Source organism: Mycteria americana, chromosome 11, assembly GCF_035582795.1.
Source record: "Mycteria americana isolate JAX WOST 10 ecotype Jacksonville Zoo and Gardens chromosome 11, USCA_MyAme_1.0, whole genome shotgun sequence".
Classification (NCBI taxonomy): domain Eukaryota; kingdom Metazoa; phylum Chordata; class Aves; order Ciconiiformes; family Ciconiidae; genus Mycteria; species Mycteria americana.
Window position 1 is genome coordinate 25,933,304 of NC_134375.1, and position 16,941 is coordinate 25,950,244.

General features: G+C 38.2%; 1 protein-coding gene across 1 annotated transcript in view; it reads right to left on the reverse strand.

Annotated features, from left to right (window-relative positions):
• Positions 1-15,664, reverse strand: part of CACNA2D3 (calcium voltage-gated channel auxiliary subunit alpha2delta 3) — a 485,172-nt gene extending 469,508 nt beyond the window's left edge. The window contains exons 1-2 of the mRNA XM_075514383.1: positions 14,373-15,664; positions 13,669-13,750 (exon numbers count right to left, since the gene is read on the reverse strand). Of these exons, the coding sequence (XP_075370498.1) occupies positions 13,669-13,750; positions 14,373-14,491 (201 nt within the window). The 5' untranslated portion in view covers positions 14,492-15,664. The remainder of the gene's footprint in view (positions 1-13,668; positions 13,751-14,372) is intronic.
• Positions 15,665-16,941: the final 1,277 nt, after the last annotated feature.

Below are 16,941 nucleotides of genomic sequence, written 5' to 3' on the forward strand. Positions count from 1 at the left end.
TTTAGCTGTTTACAAACAGACTGCAGTAGCTTCCTGATACTGACTCCTCCCTGCAAATTGTATGGTCAGAAAGATGCTGTAAACTTGCCTCCCCTGCTATGACAGAAGATTTCTATTTAATTTTGGAAGGAATCCTGTCTCCCTTCCCCCCACCCCACTCCTGAAGACACCATCCAAGGTACAAGTATATTGGCTGTTACTAGGGCAGTAACGACCTTCTCTTTCCAATAACATCCACAACATGTAAGGTGCACCAGTAGTTCCTAAAGTATTTATTCTTCCTTTTAAAGGTTCAAACATCATAACTTAATGAAAAGATAATTTTGAGAACAACACTTGTATTTGCATAACCTTCCCCCATTCTTATGTATTAAAGTGTTATTAAGCCACTACTCATTTTATTTCTGCATATTTTTCTCCAGCTGACCAGATCCTCACTGCAGCATTATGACCACATCTGCTCAGGGCACTGAAAAAATAAATTAATGGTAAAAGTTTCCAGAGGAAAAAAGCAATGGCTATAAACAAGTAGGAGCATAGAGAAGGACAGAGTGAGAAAGTACACATAGAAAATAAGTTTCTATACTAATCATAATACAGACAGAAATAATCAGCTACCCATAAAAGGATAAAGAAAATTGTTTGATTCTCAATTTAACTGCATTTGACATTTGTGAATTTGACTCTGTAACTAGTCTTACTGGTTGGATCTCACTTGGAAGAAAAATCAGAAAAGGTCAGTCTGAAGGATCTAGATTAAAAAAAAAAATAGCGCAGAACTGTAGTTATGTGGAAAATGGATAATAAGAAAGTACCACCAGGGTAGAAAAAAACAAATGTATAAGGGAAAGAAGAAAATGCCTGCAAAGTTGCAAATTACTTTCTAGTATCAGCATAGCGTATCACTTAGTATTCAAAGCATAGGAAGAATTAATCCTCTGACAAGAATGGGTTCAATTTCACTTGCCAGCACAATGCCATATGGAGATTTATTGCCAACAACAGATACCAAATATCAACAGCAGAAATAAGAGGGTTTCTATCAATTTTGGAGTTATTCAGGACTGTTACAGGAAACCATTTATCTTTTCAGTAGTGAAAGAAGTTTTATTTTAAAAGTGTGTTAAAATTAATGCTTTGTAGCTCTCGGAGCTGATCCATTTCATGTACTTTGCTTTACCTCCATATCCATATGCTAGTGCTGTTCTTCACCACCTGATCCTCTCCATATGCTAAACACTCTACAAAAAGTGTTGCTCCTGATCCAAACAATTTCAAAGTTTAGAAATTTAAGGAAAAAGGCAGTATTGCTAGGCCCATTTTACATGGAAAAGTTAGGCAAAGATGCCTCTGTTTGGGGGGGCAGGGGTGGGAATCCTGCTTGCGGTTTTAACTTTCAATTCAAGGCTTCTGGCATTCTGGATGAAATCCTGTGCCAGATTTGTATGTGTGACAGTACAGGTTAAGTTAGTATCATGCTTAAGGGTTTCACTGAATTTTGGCTACCAAGATCACGTGGCCTAAGCAGACCATCAAGAAAGTTATCACAGACCTAGGATAAGCTGCCAGATATATCCGAGTCTCAGTCTACTGCCTTGATTTTAATAGGAAAATTAAAATCTGAGTTGGACAACAGAAATCCTCCAGTTTTCTTTCATATTCCTCCCCTCTCCTCCCCCCGCAATGTTTTTCATGGAAAGTTCCAGGGGGATGTCAGAACTCACCTCTACTTTTACTAAGAAATTGCATTGCAGTTGGTAACGATAGGTGGAAGTCTGAAGTGTGAAGTGAGTACTCAGATTTTTTTTTTTTGTTTTGTATCATGCCATCTATATCATCATCTTTCTTGTTGTACTTTGTTGAAGAAATGGCAGAAGATATTGTAAAAGGCACAATATGCGTAGGGGGTAATAAATCTGTTGGATGCAGATAGTCAATGGCTGCAAGTCATAACATAAAGCTTTACTCTTAGCCTCCTACCAGTTTTCATTATCAGTGAAAATTTCTATTAATGTAATACGATAGCATCATGTACAAACAGCTCGGCAGTCATACATTTCGCACAGCTGTCATAAAATGATAGTCATTTAGCTTCAAGGTAAAGCTGAAGTTTGAATATTCCTGCTTTTCATCTTTGAAGTTTGTCACTTTAGAAGATAATTATCTAATTTTGTGACCAATGATGTGTTCCCAACACATCAAATTTTAATACCCATAGTATGTAGATCCTTTTTTTGTGTCTTGAAAATTAGCAACTTAGATAGCTTGACACAAAATCTTGGAAGTATATTGAATAGCCAAACATTAAAATATGACCTAGGGGAACAATAGGAACACTATATGCTGTGGCCCTGACCAAAGTTTTCATAATGCCTTCTGAACAGCATTTTCATAGTGCTTTTATCTAACAGGCTAGAGATACTATGACTGCATAATTTTGACTCCTGCGTTTTAGGAAAGCAAGTCAAATCCTTCTTTGTGTATAAAAGCATGAAGCAGCTCCTTGCCCGCTACTGTAGAATAATTCAAAGTAAAAACAGACGATAAGACATAAAACCTTCTACCAGCTGACAAATTATTTCTGTACAACACTAAGTTCACTTAAGACACTGTGGCTGATAAAGAGAGTAAAAGAAAATGGCTAGTGAAGCAACTGGGAGCTAAAGGGTTTGGTTTAGCCCTAAATTAGAAGGGAAATTCCTGTGTTACCACGACAAATTAAAAAAAACTTCTCCAAATCATGCAATCAACTTAGTGGCAATTACTCTTGAGACTTCGTAATTATGGGAACAGTTACATACTCCTATTGTGAGAACACGAGTGTTTGTAGAAAAAAGCCCACCTGAATGTAAAACAGCAGAGAGTTCAGTTTAAGAGCCTGTAATGTTAGTGCAAACTATTTGAAAAGAATGGGTCAGAAAGGAAAGTGTTGAGACCTGACGAAGCAACTAAAAGATGGCATAATATTGCCTATGACTGGGGCCTAAGAGAGGCCTGCCATGACAAAGTGTCATGCCTTTCAATACCTCCGAGGAGGTTATGGAGAAGATGAACCAAGGCTATTTATGGAGGTGCACAGCAGGAGAAGTGAGAGACAGCAGTCATAAACTGAAATGGAAAGTTCCCGCTTAAGTAAGTAACTTTTCATCCAGAGTAGAGTCAAGCATTGTAACAAAAGAGGTTGTGGTACCTCTGTCCTTGAAGGTTCTGAAGATCAGACTCAATAAAGTCCCAAGAAGTCTGGGCTGATTTCAGCATTAACCTCGCTTTGAGCAGGAAGTTGAGTTAAAAGACCTTCTAAATCTTCTTCCAGAATGAATTATTCTATGATTCCAGAAATTATTAAAAACAGAGTTCCATAGTGGAAGAGAGTAAGACAGTTGTGCAAAGGGGGAAGATGAGGGGTTTTTTCCAGAACCAGTTCTGCTGAGTCATTAAGTGCCAAACACAAAACTCTCAGTTATAAGACTACAATTAGAATTTTTAAATTCTGTATCACTGTATTCAGAAGAACATTAATCAGAGGAGATCTCAGCTTGCACATTATAGAGGAACAGCGTTAACATAATATATAATCTGCCACCTGCACAAAATTCAGGGAAGCCTGTCAACTCCACATTTTGAGTACACCAAAGGAAAACATTCCATGAGGCTATTAGAAGCTCAGAAGTCATTTCCACCCTTTCCTAAAAACTAAGAGCAAAGTTTCAATAAGGAAACTACCGTCAGTCATACGTACAAAGCAAGCTAACTAATGAACAATTGACAGGATCCACACGTTAAGCCCCGATACACTGAATGAATTATACACACATACTTCTCACGTTATATCCCCATCTTACGAACTAGATTAGGTCCCCATATGATTTCTTTTGTTAATGGACCTGAGAACAACTTCTTGCATCTTTTACTTCCTTAACTTGGGTGCTCTAAGATCTCATAATCTAGTTTGAAGGATAAATAGTAATAGCTATCTTTTTAACTGCCTCCTGTACCGCAAACGGATTTATGCAAAACATTTGGCACCAGTCTCAGAAGAAAACATTTCTCTCTAGAACATCTACCAATTTTAAAACAGAAAGATTCAAATATAAGATAAATAAGGTGGTTCAGAAAGAGGAGGACAGGGAGAGAGAAACAAAGACAACAATAAAACAATACATCAAATTCAGGAAGGCAAAAGCAAAACACAGGAGTAGGATCAAGTGCTCTGACAAAGAGAATGCCTTCTAGTATTTTAGAAATTGCTTTGGTCACCTTAATGAAATGCATTGGTTTAACTCTTTATGGTTCTTTCAGGAATCTTGACAGATAGAACAAACTGCTAGAAACAACCATCTGTCAAACACTTTTCTGATTAAGAGTCATTGCCAGAACTCATATGCCTTGATGACCTATCAAACCAACCAAACAGGCTCTACCTAAAAAAGCAAAAATTCAGCATAAGTAGTGCTTAGGAAGAATTCTTCTCAAGAGTAAGAAGAGTTAAGAACAAACTTTACTAAATACCAACAATTGCTGATAGCAAAGCACTAGAACATGTGGGAGGTTCATAAGGAATAAACACCAGGAGTTTACATCTAATCAACCATTTCCTTCTCTCTCATTAGAACATCACACTGTCTTACAAGCCCTAGTGAAGCTCTATTACCTACGTAGTTCATAGTCACACCTAACACAAGAACACGTTGGGACATCTTGAAAAGCTAACCCTGCTGAAGTCTTACCATGTGGTTGTTGGACTTCAAGTCAAATAGATGAAGACTGCTCACAAGTTTAATCTGTTATACTTAATATATTTGCCCTTCTGTAGTAAAAAGCCATATATTTTAGTAAGATCATTTGATTGTATGCTTATGAAGGGGAGGGGGGGAAAAAAGCAAGCGTTCAGCCAACCTGTACAGCAAAAATGACAGTGTTTTATAACCTGTTTCTGCTCTGAAAGTTGAAGGACTCCCCAGCTGTTTCTTAAGGAGATAAAGGCACAAAGCTTAAGTGCATAGATATGGACATCAAAAAAGAAATACAATTACTTTCATTGCTTATAGTCCAAAATTTAAAAAAGACTCCAAAAGAAAGGATTATGTAGCTCATCTTCCTAACGTAAGGCAGTTCGATGAGATCTACATAATGGCAGGTAAACTGTTCTGAAAAAGCCACTCTGCAAGAGTTCCACAGTATTCCAGTGTTTTCTTTCAGTAAAAAAAAAAAAGTTTGAGAGTAGGAAAAACTAATTCTTGTGTTTAAAGACCAGTTCTTGTTCATCTACCATGGGTATAGAGAACACATTTATTCTTCGTTCTGGTTTTCTGCATGTGAAGACTGTTGCCGTATTTCCTCTCAAGTTTTGCTCAGGCACAGCTTGGCCCATGGCACTAAATCACTGCCTAGTCAAATAGACCTAGTTCTTCCTCCCCTCCCTCTCCCTGTCCCCATTTGCATTTCTCCATACTGTCCTCCTCAGTACAAAAGGAAATACACTTTTTTTTTTAATTTAGGGTTTTTCCCCCCTCCAGTTTTCTAGCTTATTTGAATGTTATTGTCTCTTTCACACAGCATACCAGTCTGCATCAGACATCAAAAGGTTTTTTGGAATTCAGGACTGGTTCTCCCCCTCCATTTATGCAATGTAAGTATCTTGCCTTTAAGAGTTTCTACAGTTTAGAACATTTCTAGTCTCATAAATACGGATTTGACACATGCTTTATCATACATGAGGTTCCCAGTCAATTCTCAGCTCTCTACAGAGATTGAAGATAGCCACATCAGCCATTTTGCCAGAAAATATGGCAGAAATGGAGAGCAGGTAAAAATGTATCAGATCAGATGAATCTTTGAGGATAGAACATTCCTCATCCCCTCAATATATTCACAACAGCCACAGATAACAAAAGCAGCAAGAACACCTGGAGTCTGTGACTTCTTCTGCTGACAACTTCTGTAAATCAGTGCCTTGACACATCCATAATGGATTATGATGGGTGGAGTAGATGGGGGAGAAAAAGAGAGTCAATAGAGAGAGGAGAGAGAATAACCCTTGCTTGTAATAAGTGCAAAAGGAATCAGTGTGAAAAGCAACACAAGAGAAAACTAATTTGTCCTCCTAGCAAACAGGAAACCTCAAGTATAGCAGGAAGCTAGTGCAAGAGTTCAGTCTCTCTGAGGGCATCTATACAAGACTACAAATGCCTACTTACATAAATTAGTTTAGGAGCAGAAGCAACAATTCTGCCCATCTCTGCCTCCAAAACTCTTGCTAAAGTAATGTGCTTTCTCATAGGGTTTGGAAAAAGTCTTCTGGAAAAAATGCATTTTTCCTGTGTTAGGGATCTTCCAGGAAATAAACTTGAACCTCATGTGCATGAAATGAAAATCATATTCCTATACAAAGCATCCAGCAAAGCATATTAAGTATTTCTGTCTTACACTACAGCAATCATCTTCGCCTCCTCAACTGCCATCTCCTTCCTGAAAATTGCCTTGCACTGGGTGTTGTTAAGGCATTCCTACTTTGAAGATACAATTAAAACACACACCCCACCAATAGGCTTGTCCAAGATTTGAATCCAGATCATTTCAAACATACACAGTTATGCACCTAACACTAACTTCACTATAAATTCAAGTCTCTTTCTCCCTTCATTCTCAAAGAGCACCATTGATGAAATGGCCTCATTTTACCTTTGTCTAGCTAAATTATTTTCTTCTAAACTTGACTTATCTGCTGTGAACTCAAGTCTAGCTCGTTAAAGCAATCCAAGATGCCCTAGCTACTGCCAAGACTGCATGAAGTCAACTCTCTTATGCAGGAGGGATTTATGACAGCTTAATTCCTGTGCTCTGTATTCTACTGTCTACTATTTTATTCCCAGATTAAATTAAATATGCTGGTTGTAATATTTGTACAATTCTATGTCAACAAGTCTGTCTCTCTTGACCAATCACAATCTCTTATATCATGTCTTATATCATCATCCTCAGAGACAGCATAGTAGTTATCAACTATAAAAGATGGGTAACTCCATCTGTAAAATCCTAGGAGATCTGAGGGCAGGATACTTCCAGCAAGTACCTGTCCCTGGAATGCATCAGCTCTAGAAAGGCTTCCAAGACCCTTCCCAACTTCTCTCCAACTATGATTTAAAAAAAAAAAAAAAAAAAAAAAAAAGAAGGAAAAAAAGGGGGGGGGCATTTTTTGCACAGACTTCCTTTTTAAATACAAATCTTGCAATGATTTTGTCATTCACTCTAAAAAAGTACTTAAGCTTTACAAATTAACTGGGCAGATGTTAAATAGGCTCACAAAAACCTCCATGCAATTTTGCAAAATCATTATATGTAGAAAAAGCAAAATAGAACTTCATGAGAACAACATATTCAAGTATTTCATGAAGACCTTTCGTTGAAGCTTCTACAACCTAAAATACAGTCTATCCTATCAATATATAATTTGCGTTCTACAACGTGTAACCACTTATCAGCAACAAAAAATTGTACTCTACAGAATAGTAATGACATTTGAAAGTGTAGAGTATTGATTAGCAGTTGCTTAAAAGTGAATCACCACTACAATGCAGCATCTATTCATGGCTCTACATACCTTCACTGTCAAGATAATTTGCATGGAGACTGGCTCTTTTAACCTTGAAATGTAAGCATTTTCCAATACAGGATGTGAAAACAAACAGCCAGAAATGCATTAAGCAAGGAAATTAGCATTCATTTCCTTTCAAGATCTGATGTTTTCCAGTTGGATTGTCCACTCAATAATTTCCATATTAAAAGACATTATTGAAAGTGTAATGCACGTATCAAACTTACTGAAGCCATCTCATATTTCTATTACGTATTAACAATGGAACATATTTGCTTTCAGTAACACAAGTAGAGGATCATGCTGTGCTCGCAAAACCCAGAAAGACACAGAAAATACCGCAAAATAGAGTGGTGATAGCAGAAGAGCATGAATTCATTGTGGCTTAAAACAGGGCTTTCCTTTTAGATAAAGAGAAATATAAAACATAATGATTGATATTCAGGCTGGTTTAGACTACATTTTAAAAACATTACCAACACCAAGAAATTATTACTCCTGCCATAACATTCAAACAGGAGATGAGAGTAAGACCATAGATGATTCAAGATGCAGTTCTAACTTCACTGAAGGCAAAGAAAATTTTCCAATACCTTCAGAGAAGGCAGAACTTCGTTACAAGAAAGAACAAAAAATTATTCTCTGTTATAGAGAAAAAGAGATCACACTATTGGAAGTTTGATAGCACTATCATATTTTCGTCTACAGATCAATATGCTACCTGAAAATTAGTATTGGACCCAGCAGGTTTTTCCACCTAATACATTAGTAGCATATGAATGTGTTTGATTATTTTTTTCTTGAACAAAGAAAAATTACAATATCTATCCAAAAGAATTTACCTTTATGTCTGCAGATAACAACATTAAATACTTCAGACACCCTGAAATGCTCTGTAACTAGTTTGGCACTGATAACAACCTTGTAATCCACATAGCCCAAAGATCCATAAGAATTAAAGGGAATGGAGGTTGGAGCTCTGCAAGTTCCAAAACATCATTTGCATTAATCATCAGAATTAAAGTGATTTAAGATTCTTAGATGCATATTTCTTTTATTTTCTAATGCTTGATTTTAATTCAGTGCTAGGAAACACATTTTACATAATCCAGACTTCAGGAGTTTGAATTATAATGAATTAACTTTGAATAGAGCTTTTGGTAAGCTCTATACCATTTACCTGGCTGGTGGTTGTTTGTTGTTTTGGTTTGGGTTTTGTTGTTTTTTTTTTTTTTTTGGGGGGGGGGGGGGCTGTTGGTTTGGGGTTTTTGCAGGCGGCAGTGGTGGGCTTTTTTAAAATCAGTCACGTGTCTACAGTTTTTTGATCATTTTTTCTCCTATTTTTGATAGGAAAAAAAATTAGTATTATTTTTGCAGTTTTAAAATTGCTCAGCTTGCAAAAGTTTAAATTGATATCCAAGAAGCCGATCCACATCTATACCTTAAACTGCACGTCTCAATCTTACTGACCCTTCCTTCAAAGCAGTAGTTGCAGTGTCTCGAGCAAAAAAGAAACAGCCTACAAAAACCAAAACCAACATATGGCTGAATAAAAGAAAAGCAATTAATGTCAAGATGATTGGACTAAACTTCTCTAAGAATTCAAGTCACTATTATACAATTTAAAACTAAAGATAGATATACTGCATGAATCAGATATACCAACTGAATGCTAATTGATCTAAATCACCCGGTTATATTAGTTTTGCACTGATGTTTCCATAGTTGTAAAAAAACTAACGAGATACAGCACCAAATCTAGTCAGTAACACAAAATGTAATTCTGGACCTTTAAAAATAGGAATGCTATACTGATCGAAAAACCTGTTTTGAGAAAACACAATGATTTGAGAACTCCTAACACAATGAAGAATTTATTGAAAGGAGTAGGCAGATGCAGACTACAGACTGCTTGAGACCATGGCAGTCAGCGCTTACATAACAGGGAAGACTCCGTTAGATTACTTATGTAAGAAAAATCTGAGATAGCCTTAAAACAAGCTTGTCTTCAGTAAGAAACCTTTATGGCAGAACCAATAAATAAAAGTTTCTTTTCAGTTGGAAAATGTTCCTACATTTACAATAAAATAATATCGACTATTTAGGACCAAATTGAGAATTATCAGAGCTCAGAGGTTTTTTTTTTTAAAAAAAAAAGTCTCTCCAAAAGAAATCTGAGAAAGCATAGACCACACTGCATTTTTAGAGAATCAGACACTCATTGATATTAGAAAAGCTTTACTGTGTAATAACAATTATTTTTAACATTAACAGAAAGCACATTACCTGCATATTTTGCTTCCATTTTATTACCACTATTATTTTGCAACAGCGTGGAACTGAAAACACATTACTGTCATGGACACTGTATGTGAACAGTAGCATTCCCCAAAGTCTGTTCCTCCAAAATTCTAATCGTAGCAGCTGAAGCAGGTATCTTCCTGGCACCTAACCCTTGCTTTGCATCCTATACTTCTTAAAGTCTGGCTTTGCCAGTGGGCTACTGTATTTACTAAAGTACTCACTAAACATAATCAGAGTATTTAAAAAAAAAAAGTTTAAAGAAGTGTCAAGATTCAAACAAGGCAGATGTCTTTTGAAAGTCTAAGGAAAAAATATAAGCACCTAAGAGACAATTAACATTTCAATCAATGCTTAGGCCCCAGCAGTATTTGCTACTTAGGTGAAGGGTGCATGTCTCTACAGCACCAAGCAGCTTCTTGTATGCTGCCAAATCTGTATGACAACTGTAAAACCTCCATAAATCAGATAACTTAGGAATAATATTGTCCTGTTTTCTTCTGTATGGTTTTTTGAACACTGAATGGTCTGCCTTCACTTCAAAAGCAAGTAGTAGAACATTAAAATGCTACATTTTTAAGTGCTAATTTTGCTTAAAAGCTCATCATCATTTCTTAAATTATTTACTGAACTATTATTATTATTTTCTGAGCTATTTACAGTGTTTGTATTTCTTCTAAAGTCAATTTCAGGAAAAACCATACATCCCATATACTCTTAGGAGGCATAACAACATACTTGGATAAGATTATCATAATGCAATAAAATAATAAAACATTCAATTAAGATAAGGTAAGCAGTGTTTTTTCAAAAAAATGGTTTCAAAAATTCTTGCGCACCTTTTTGAAACTCAAGAGGACAGCAATGCTGGTTACTCATTTGATGTTCACAGTACAGCAAGACTTAAGAATTGTAATAACTGAATCAATATTCACAGCTATAACCTGGTAAAGTTCTGCTTTACCGAGTATCTCGCATAACCTCATTTGCTCAATGAAATTTTAGTATGGGTCAAATGACTCTTAATATGTAAAACATTTAGGCAGTAGAGAGTGTCAATCATGCCTTGATTTCAAACTCATTCCTTTGAAAGTAGTGCTCACTATATATACTAACAAAATGAATCAAGTAACCTTTACATTAATTTTTCATTTAGCAAGCCTTTATTAAACTAACGGCACTACAAAGCAGTTGGTAATTGAGAAATCTATACTGCCCAGATACATAATTATATGCACATTTTATATCTTCATTTGTTTAAGAATGCTTAATTCATCATCAGAAAATGTGGATTCCTCCAGTAATATTAGAAGTTGCACTGCTTCTAAAAGTGGAATCTTGACTTTAAAAAGAGATTGACTCTGATCACCCAGAGCTCACAGTAAATACCAAATGGATTCTTGATGCCTGGCCGGGGGGAGGGGGAGGGGGGAAGGCGTTTGCATTTAGAGCCCTGCTGCGCTGCCGCTTCCTTAATTGTTATGACAACTTCTGCCACTGACTTTGCATGCTGAAAATACTTGCAAATCTTGAAGTGCGTATGCTTTTATTCACACAAGCTTACAAAAGAAATATACCTTGTAACAATACAAAAAGATACATGTTGAACTCTGTCATCCAGGCTCATTTGCCACGATCAACAGCAAGGAATAGCAAGCTTAAAAGGACAGAGACACTTGGAATTTTAAATAAAAATAAAAAGCACCAGAGGTTTCCTAAAACTACCCTAACATGAAAAGAAAAAAAAAAAAAGAATAGGGGATGTGGCAAAGGAATAAAAATGTTCTAAATACCTGTCAAATCTGCATTTTGTCTTTCCTCTTTCATTCTCTAAATAAATATAACAAAAGCAAGAAACAAAACCAAAATAGCTTGAAATGAACATACACTGTCCACCTTCAAAAACAGGAGCACAGATTTGTTAGTGAAATAGAAAGGATGATGATGAAAAGGTAAAATGAATAGCTTCCAATTACCTACAATTATAACAACCAATAGGAAGAAATCTTGCTACTTCAGAGGGAAAAGATACATTACAGATGGGATGACAGCAGTATCTACTATGGAGGAAGAAAAGAATGATTAAGGATCTCATACTATTCTTTGTGGATTTCAGCACGATTGCGAAACACAGTATATTCCGTATTTTTCTAGGAAATGTTGGACTACCTGCATTTGGTAGATTTAAATTTTTAAAGCCATTTTAGCGCAAAAATGGCTGCGCATGGAACAGTTCCGAAGTTAAATAAAGATACCTGTTTGTTATGGTCCAATAAAAAAATTAAAGCCTTTTAATAATACTTCATTATATACTAATCAAAACTGAAAGGTCCATCTGCTTTATAAATTTAAGGAGTTCATACAAAAATGTGATAAGACACAGACTTTAAAGAATGTGAGCCAGAAGTATAATAAATACTGAATGTCCAGACTTTCAGATTAAAAGTTTGCCCAATATATTGAAATGAAGCCATTTAAATGGCCTCAAAAGAGTAAGAGAGGTCAAATATTTTTGTTCTTAATTGTTCTGTATTTTAGCTTAGTGAAGTTCATCTGTTGCAGTCCTGGGTATACAACACTGAAAAGACAGACACACAACACAAAAAAGACTGCTAAGGAACTCATATGCCTTCAGTAGTCATTAGGTCAGTTGCTTTCATTTTACATGGATAGTATAAGCTTTTTATTTGAACTGCTACATGTACTATCTGTTACATAATTTCCACATATATACAAGCCTTTCAAAACAAGTGCTACAAGCTCAAGGAATAATTTCCTTCATAATCAGACAAAAAAAATTAATGCGTTACTCAGAACTAAAAATCACATCTAAAAAAACCAGCAGAAATTTATCATCTGGGTTGAATGAGTGTCTCTGTAGTCAGTGAATATCTCAATATTTTTCCATTTCCATATTGCATTTTGAGGATCACATATTAAATGCCACAAAATTGCAGTCTTAAAATCTTTAACATATTCCTCTTAGTCTCTTATTATATTTTTTTCAGCAACTGCTGTAAAAATAAATTGTTTACAATATAGAACTTTACTATAGGTTGCATATTTAAATTAGAGTAGACAGTCCTCGATATACCTAATATTCAAATCCACTTTCTCATTACCCTCTGCCCCAATTATGTAGACTTATACCAATTTCTCAAGTTTTTGCAATACTTCACTAGCTTATTACCCAGCTGTGCAGCTGAGCAAGAAGATAACCACATTCATTCCTCTTATCTGTAATGATGTAATACATCCCAGCACTGGGTTGAGATGATTGGGGGAATAATGGGATTGTAAAAACTGCAGAGATGACAAACAACAGTGCAGCCGCCTTATCCTGATACAGTGAATCGCGTACATACAGCACACGGTGAAAATAATACAATATGCACTAGTTCTGCTCCTTGAATGAAGTTAACATTTTTCATAAGCAGCAGCTGTTTCTACACAGAAACATCATCATCACAATGCAGAACCAGATTAAATACCCGCAATTGAGGCTGAAGCCTAGACTTCAAGAAATAAAAGTGTTGGAGTTTACTTTCTAATGACAACAAAAAAATAATCCAAAAAGAAAAATATCAGTTTAATCAAGGACTCTCCAAACAGTGCAGTGCAATGCAAAGAGTCATCAGGGACTAGTATGCAATACAAAAATAGATCTTGGACCAAAGCATGTACAGCACTGCTTTCCTATTCATTAAAAAAATTAAATCTGCCTCCATTTTCTCTGTTAAGACCTTCCTTATTGCAACTGAAGAGATCCTTACCTTCTGCAGGAGCTGGGAACCTGAGTACTTGGCTGCAATAGATTTGATCTCCCCACCAAATGCCGAGGCCCAGAGCTTTACACTGTGAAGAAAAAAAATGAGAGACAGGAAGAAATGTAAAATACATGTCATAGCAAGCAACACAGACTGTAACAGCTTCAGCTGCACTCAGGAGGATCCTAGCAATTTTGCATTAAAGAGCTCACTAAGGAACCTAAGCACGGCAAAAGATTAGTGAAGCTGTTTGGGTAGTTTCATATCAGAGGCCTTACTTCAGCACAGCCTCTAGTTTGTGCTAATACTCAATCTGCACTGTTTAAATTTAAAGAATCACCTTGTACAGAAACATGCTTTGGCACAATATAACATATATCCATTGAAAGGAAAGAAGCAGATAAAATGGCAGAACATTTCTGAATGATAAATTCTCACATGAGAAGGAGTTAACGTAACAGCATCAACTTCAGTAAATACAAGCGCTTAAGTTAAGACTCTGCGGCCACATACCCCACCAACACATGCTCCTACAATAAAATTAAAAGTAGTGCTGAGCGCATTAGAGACTACCACTTTAAACACAGCTGATGGAGGAGCAAAGGTACCTTGAACAGTCAAATATCTGCAATATAAAAAGATAAGAACTTGAGCAGTCAAGTTCTCATCCTTGAGCATAGTCCTGAGAGCAATAGCATGAAAGCACTTACACAGACAAGGGGATCTGCTGCTCCGATCCAACCACATCCACTAAGGCTGTGTTAAAAGCTGTCCAGAAGATAAAGAAAAACCCCCCAAAAGCCCGAAGAAGATTCAGATTCTCTGGCATTGTGCCTCTCTGTTTCCGGAAAGATTTGGGGAAATTCAAGTAGAGATGAATTCAGCAGCAGTGGGGTTTTGCTTCTAAAGCCTCTTTCCCCACCCTTACCCCCTCCACTAGAACAGCACTGGAAGAAGTCACAGCTCCATCCTCATCTCTCCAAAGAATGACCCTTCTCTGTGTAATGGAAGGAGGGGACCAAAAGCGAAGCTCTAATGACTTGAAAACTATTGTGTCCCTGGTAACAGCAAAGCGTTTTCCAGCACTACTGCAGCCACTTGCATGTAGTTCTTTACAACTCCGCAGTCAGCAGTGTGCTGGAGTTACTTCAGTGACCTACTGCTGCTCCAAAGTGCCCTCAGCAGCAAGAAAGCAGACTATTGATTCCAACTGGGGAGGCTGTCTTCTTGCAATTACTGCTCACTTTGCAAATGGAAAGCTGCCTAGAGTTCTCCTTTTCCTCGCCGGTAACCTCCAGCCTTCATCCCAGCTCAAGTCAGCCAATGCATTGGTTCAGCGGAGCAGGAGCGGCAGCCTTTTAACGGGATAGCGCGGAGACAGAGAGGCAGGCGCAGGAGGAGCTGGACCAGAGGGAGGGTGCCTCTGGGCGGCAAAAGCAGAGAAAGTCTGGAGGAGCCGAAAGTGCAGTCGAGCCCTTGCAGGAAGGCGCCGAGAGCGCTGCACGCTGCCGGGGGCTGAGCCAGGGAGGGCGGGGGCGGCGGGCCGTGCACACCCACCGGAGGCCCGGCCAATTCAGGCAGGGCACGGCCGCATGACAAGCATCTGTCGCACAGCCCGGAGAGGCGACGGATGGAGGGAGCTCAGCCCTTCGCGCCGAGAGCGCCCGGCAGCGCGACCGCGGAGCCGCCCCGGCAGGCGGCGGGAGGAGAGGAGCGGTCGCCGCCGAGGGAGCATCGCCGGCGAGCCGGAGCGAGCGGCAGCTTCCCGGAGCGAGCCCCGGCTTCGGCCCTCAGGGGAGCGCGGCCCGGCGCGGAGGCGCGTCCGCTGGTTCCTGCCGCGGCCGAGCGCGGCGGCGAGCCGCTCCCCGGGAGAGCGGGATAGCACAGGCCCGCCACCGAAAAGCCACGCAGCACGAGTAGGTCGGTGCGGGCTAACCGGCTCGAGCCTATGAATAAATGACTAATTCGCGCTCTAGAAGAACCCCCTCGGTGTAGCAAACACAGGATCACAGGCTCCTCCACGGAGAGAGCAGCGCGGGGAACAGGAGGGATTGGTCCAGGTATTCTTGTTGTTGTTGCATTTTAAAATCCACCCTCCCTCCTTTCGCTTTTATTCCTCTCCCTCCTCTTGTTTCCCACCTTCTCCACTAAATGCACAGACTTAAAATAGCAATTGAACTTTAATGTAAATAACCACGGCAAGACTTTGGAGATGGTCTGTGCATGGGCTGAGTCATCCTTGCATCATACCATACAGCTCCAGCATCCACTCCAGAACTCTCGTTTCTTCCCTCTGGAGTTAGAATTAACACCCCAAAGTACTCACTCTGCTTTTGTGTACTGTTCTTGTGTTGTTTAACATTTTCTGTCTTGAAGCTAGATATGCCGTACCTGTATTTTTTTCCACATTAACATTTCTAAGAGCACTGAACAGCTTGCTTTAAATATCAAAACCTCTATTCAACACCTGGCTGATAACAGCTTTCTGCTTTCTCAGAAGAAACGAGAAGTTTAAAGATAGAAAGACTACCTTAGGGAAACTGTAGAGAACAGAGTAGCATGGTACACTGCCACTTTCACCACCCACTGGCCGTCCCCACCAGGAACAGTAAATAGATCATACTTCTGTCTGTGCTATTACCGTCATATGAAGGGAATAATGAAAGTTTTGTCAAAAGGGACACTTGTTTTGTGTATTAATCAACCATTTTGAAAGTCCCATTATCTGTGCTGTCACTGTGGATTTTCTAAGCAGCGTTTTAAATACGCTGCCATGACACCAGGTGTTCAGCCTACCTACAGGCAGAGATGTAAAAATGCACATGGCTGACTAACCGTATATAATGAATTATGTGCCCCTTTGAACATATTATAGAAACAATAGCATCTTTTCAAAAGTAGGAATGAAACAGGAATGGTGGACTGCCTCACTACTTGTGCTGTTTAGCTTTTTGCATGCTAAACAGTGTCAGGAAGGAAATTCATAAGGCTAATTTGTAGGACTCAGACTTTGTTTTTACATTAACACAGATCCTTATCTGCTTTAAGTCAACACAGTGCCCGGGTGACAAGTAACAGCTAGCTTCATTCTTCAGAGAATTACTGGAAACCCTAGAAACTTTCTGAAAGCATATACAATGTGCCGGTGTTCAATAGGCCTGAGAAATTTAACATGTATTAAATCTACCACTAATTATTGGCAAGAGAAGATGATAAAGTCACTCGTCAAACCTTGACTTTATTTACATTTATATGTTCAATACCATATCAGATCTACAG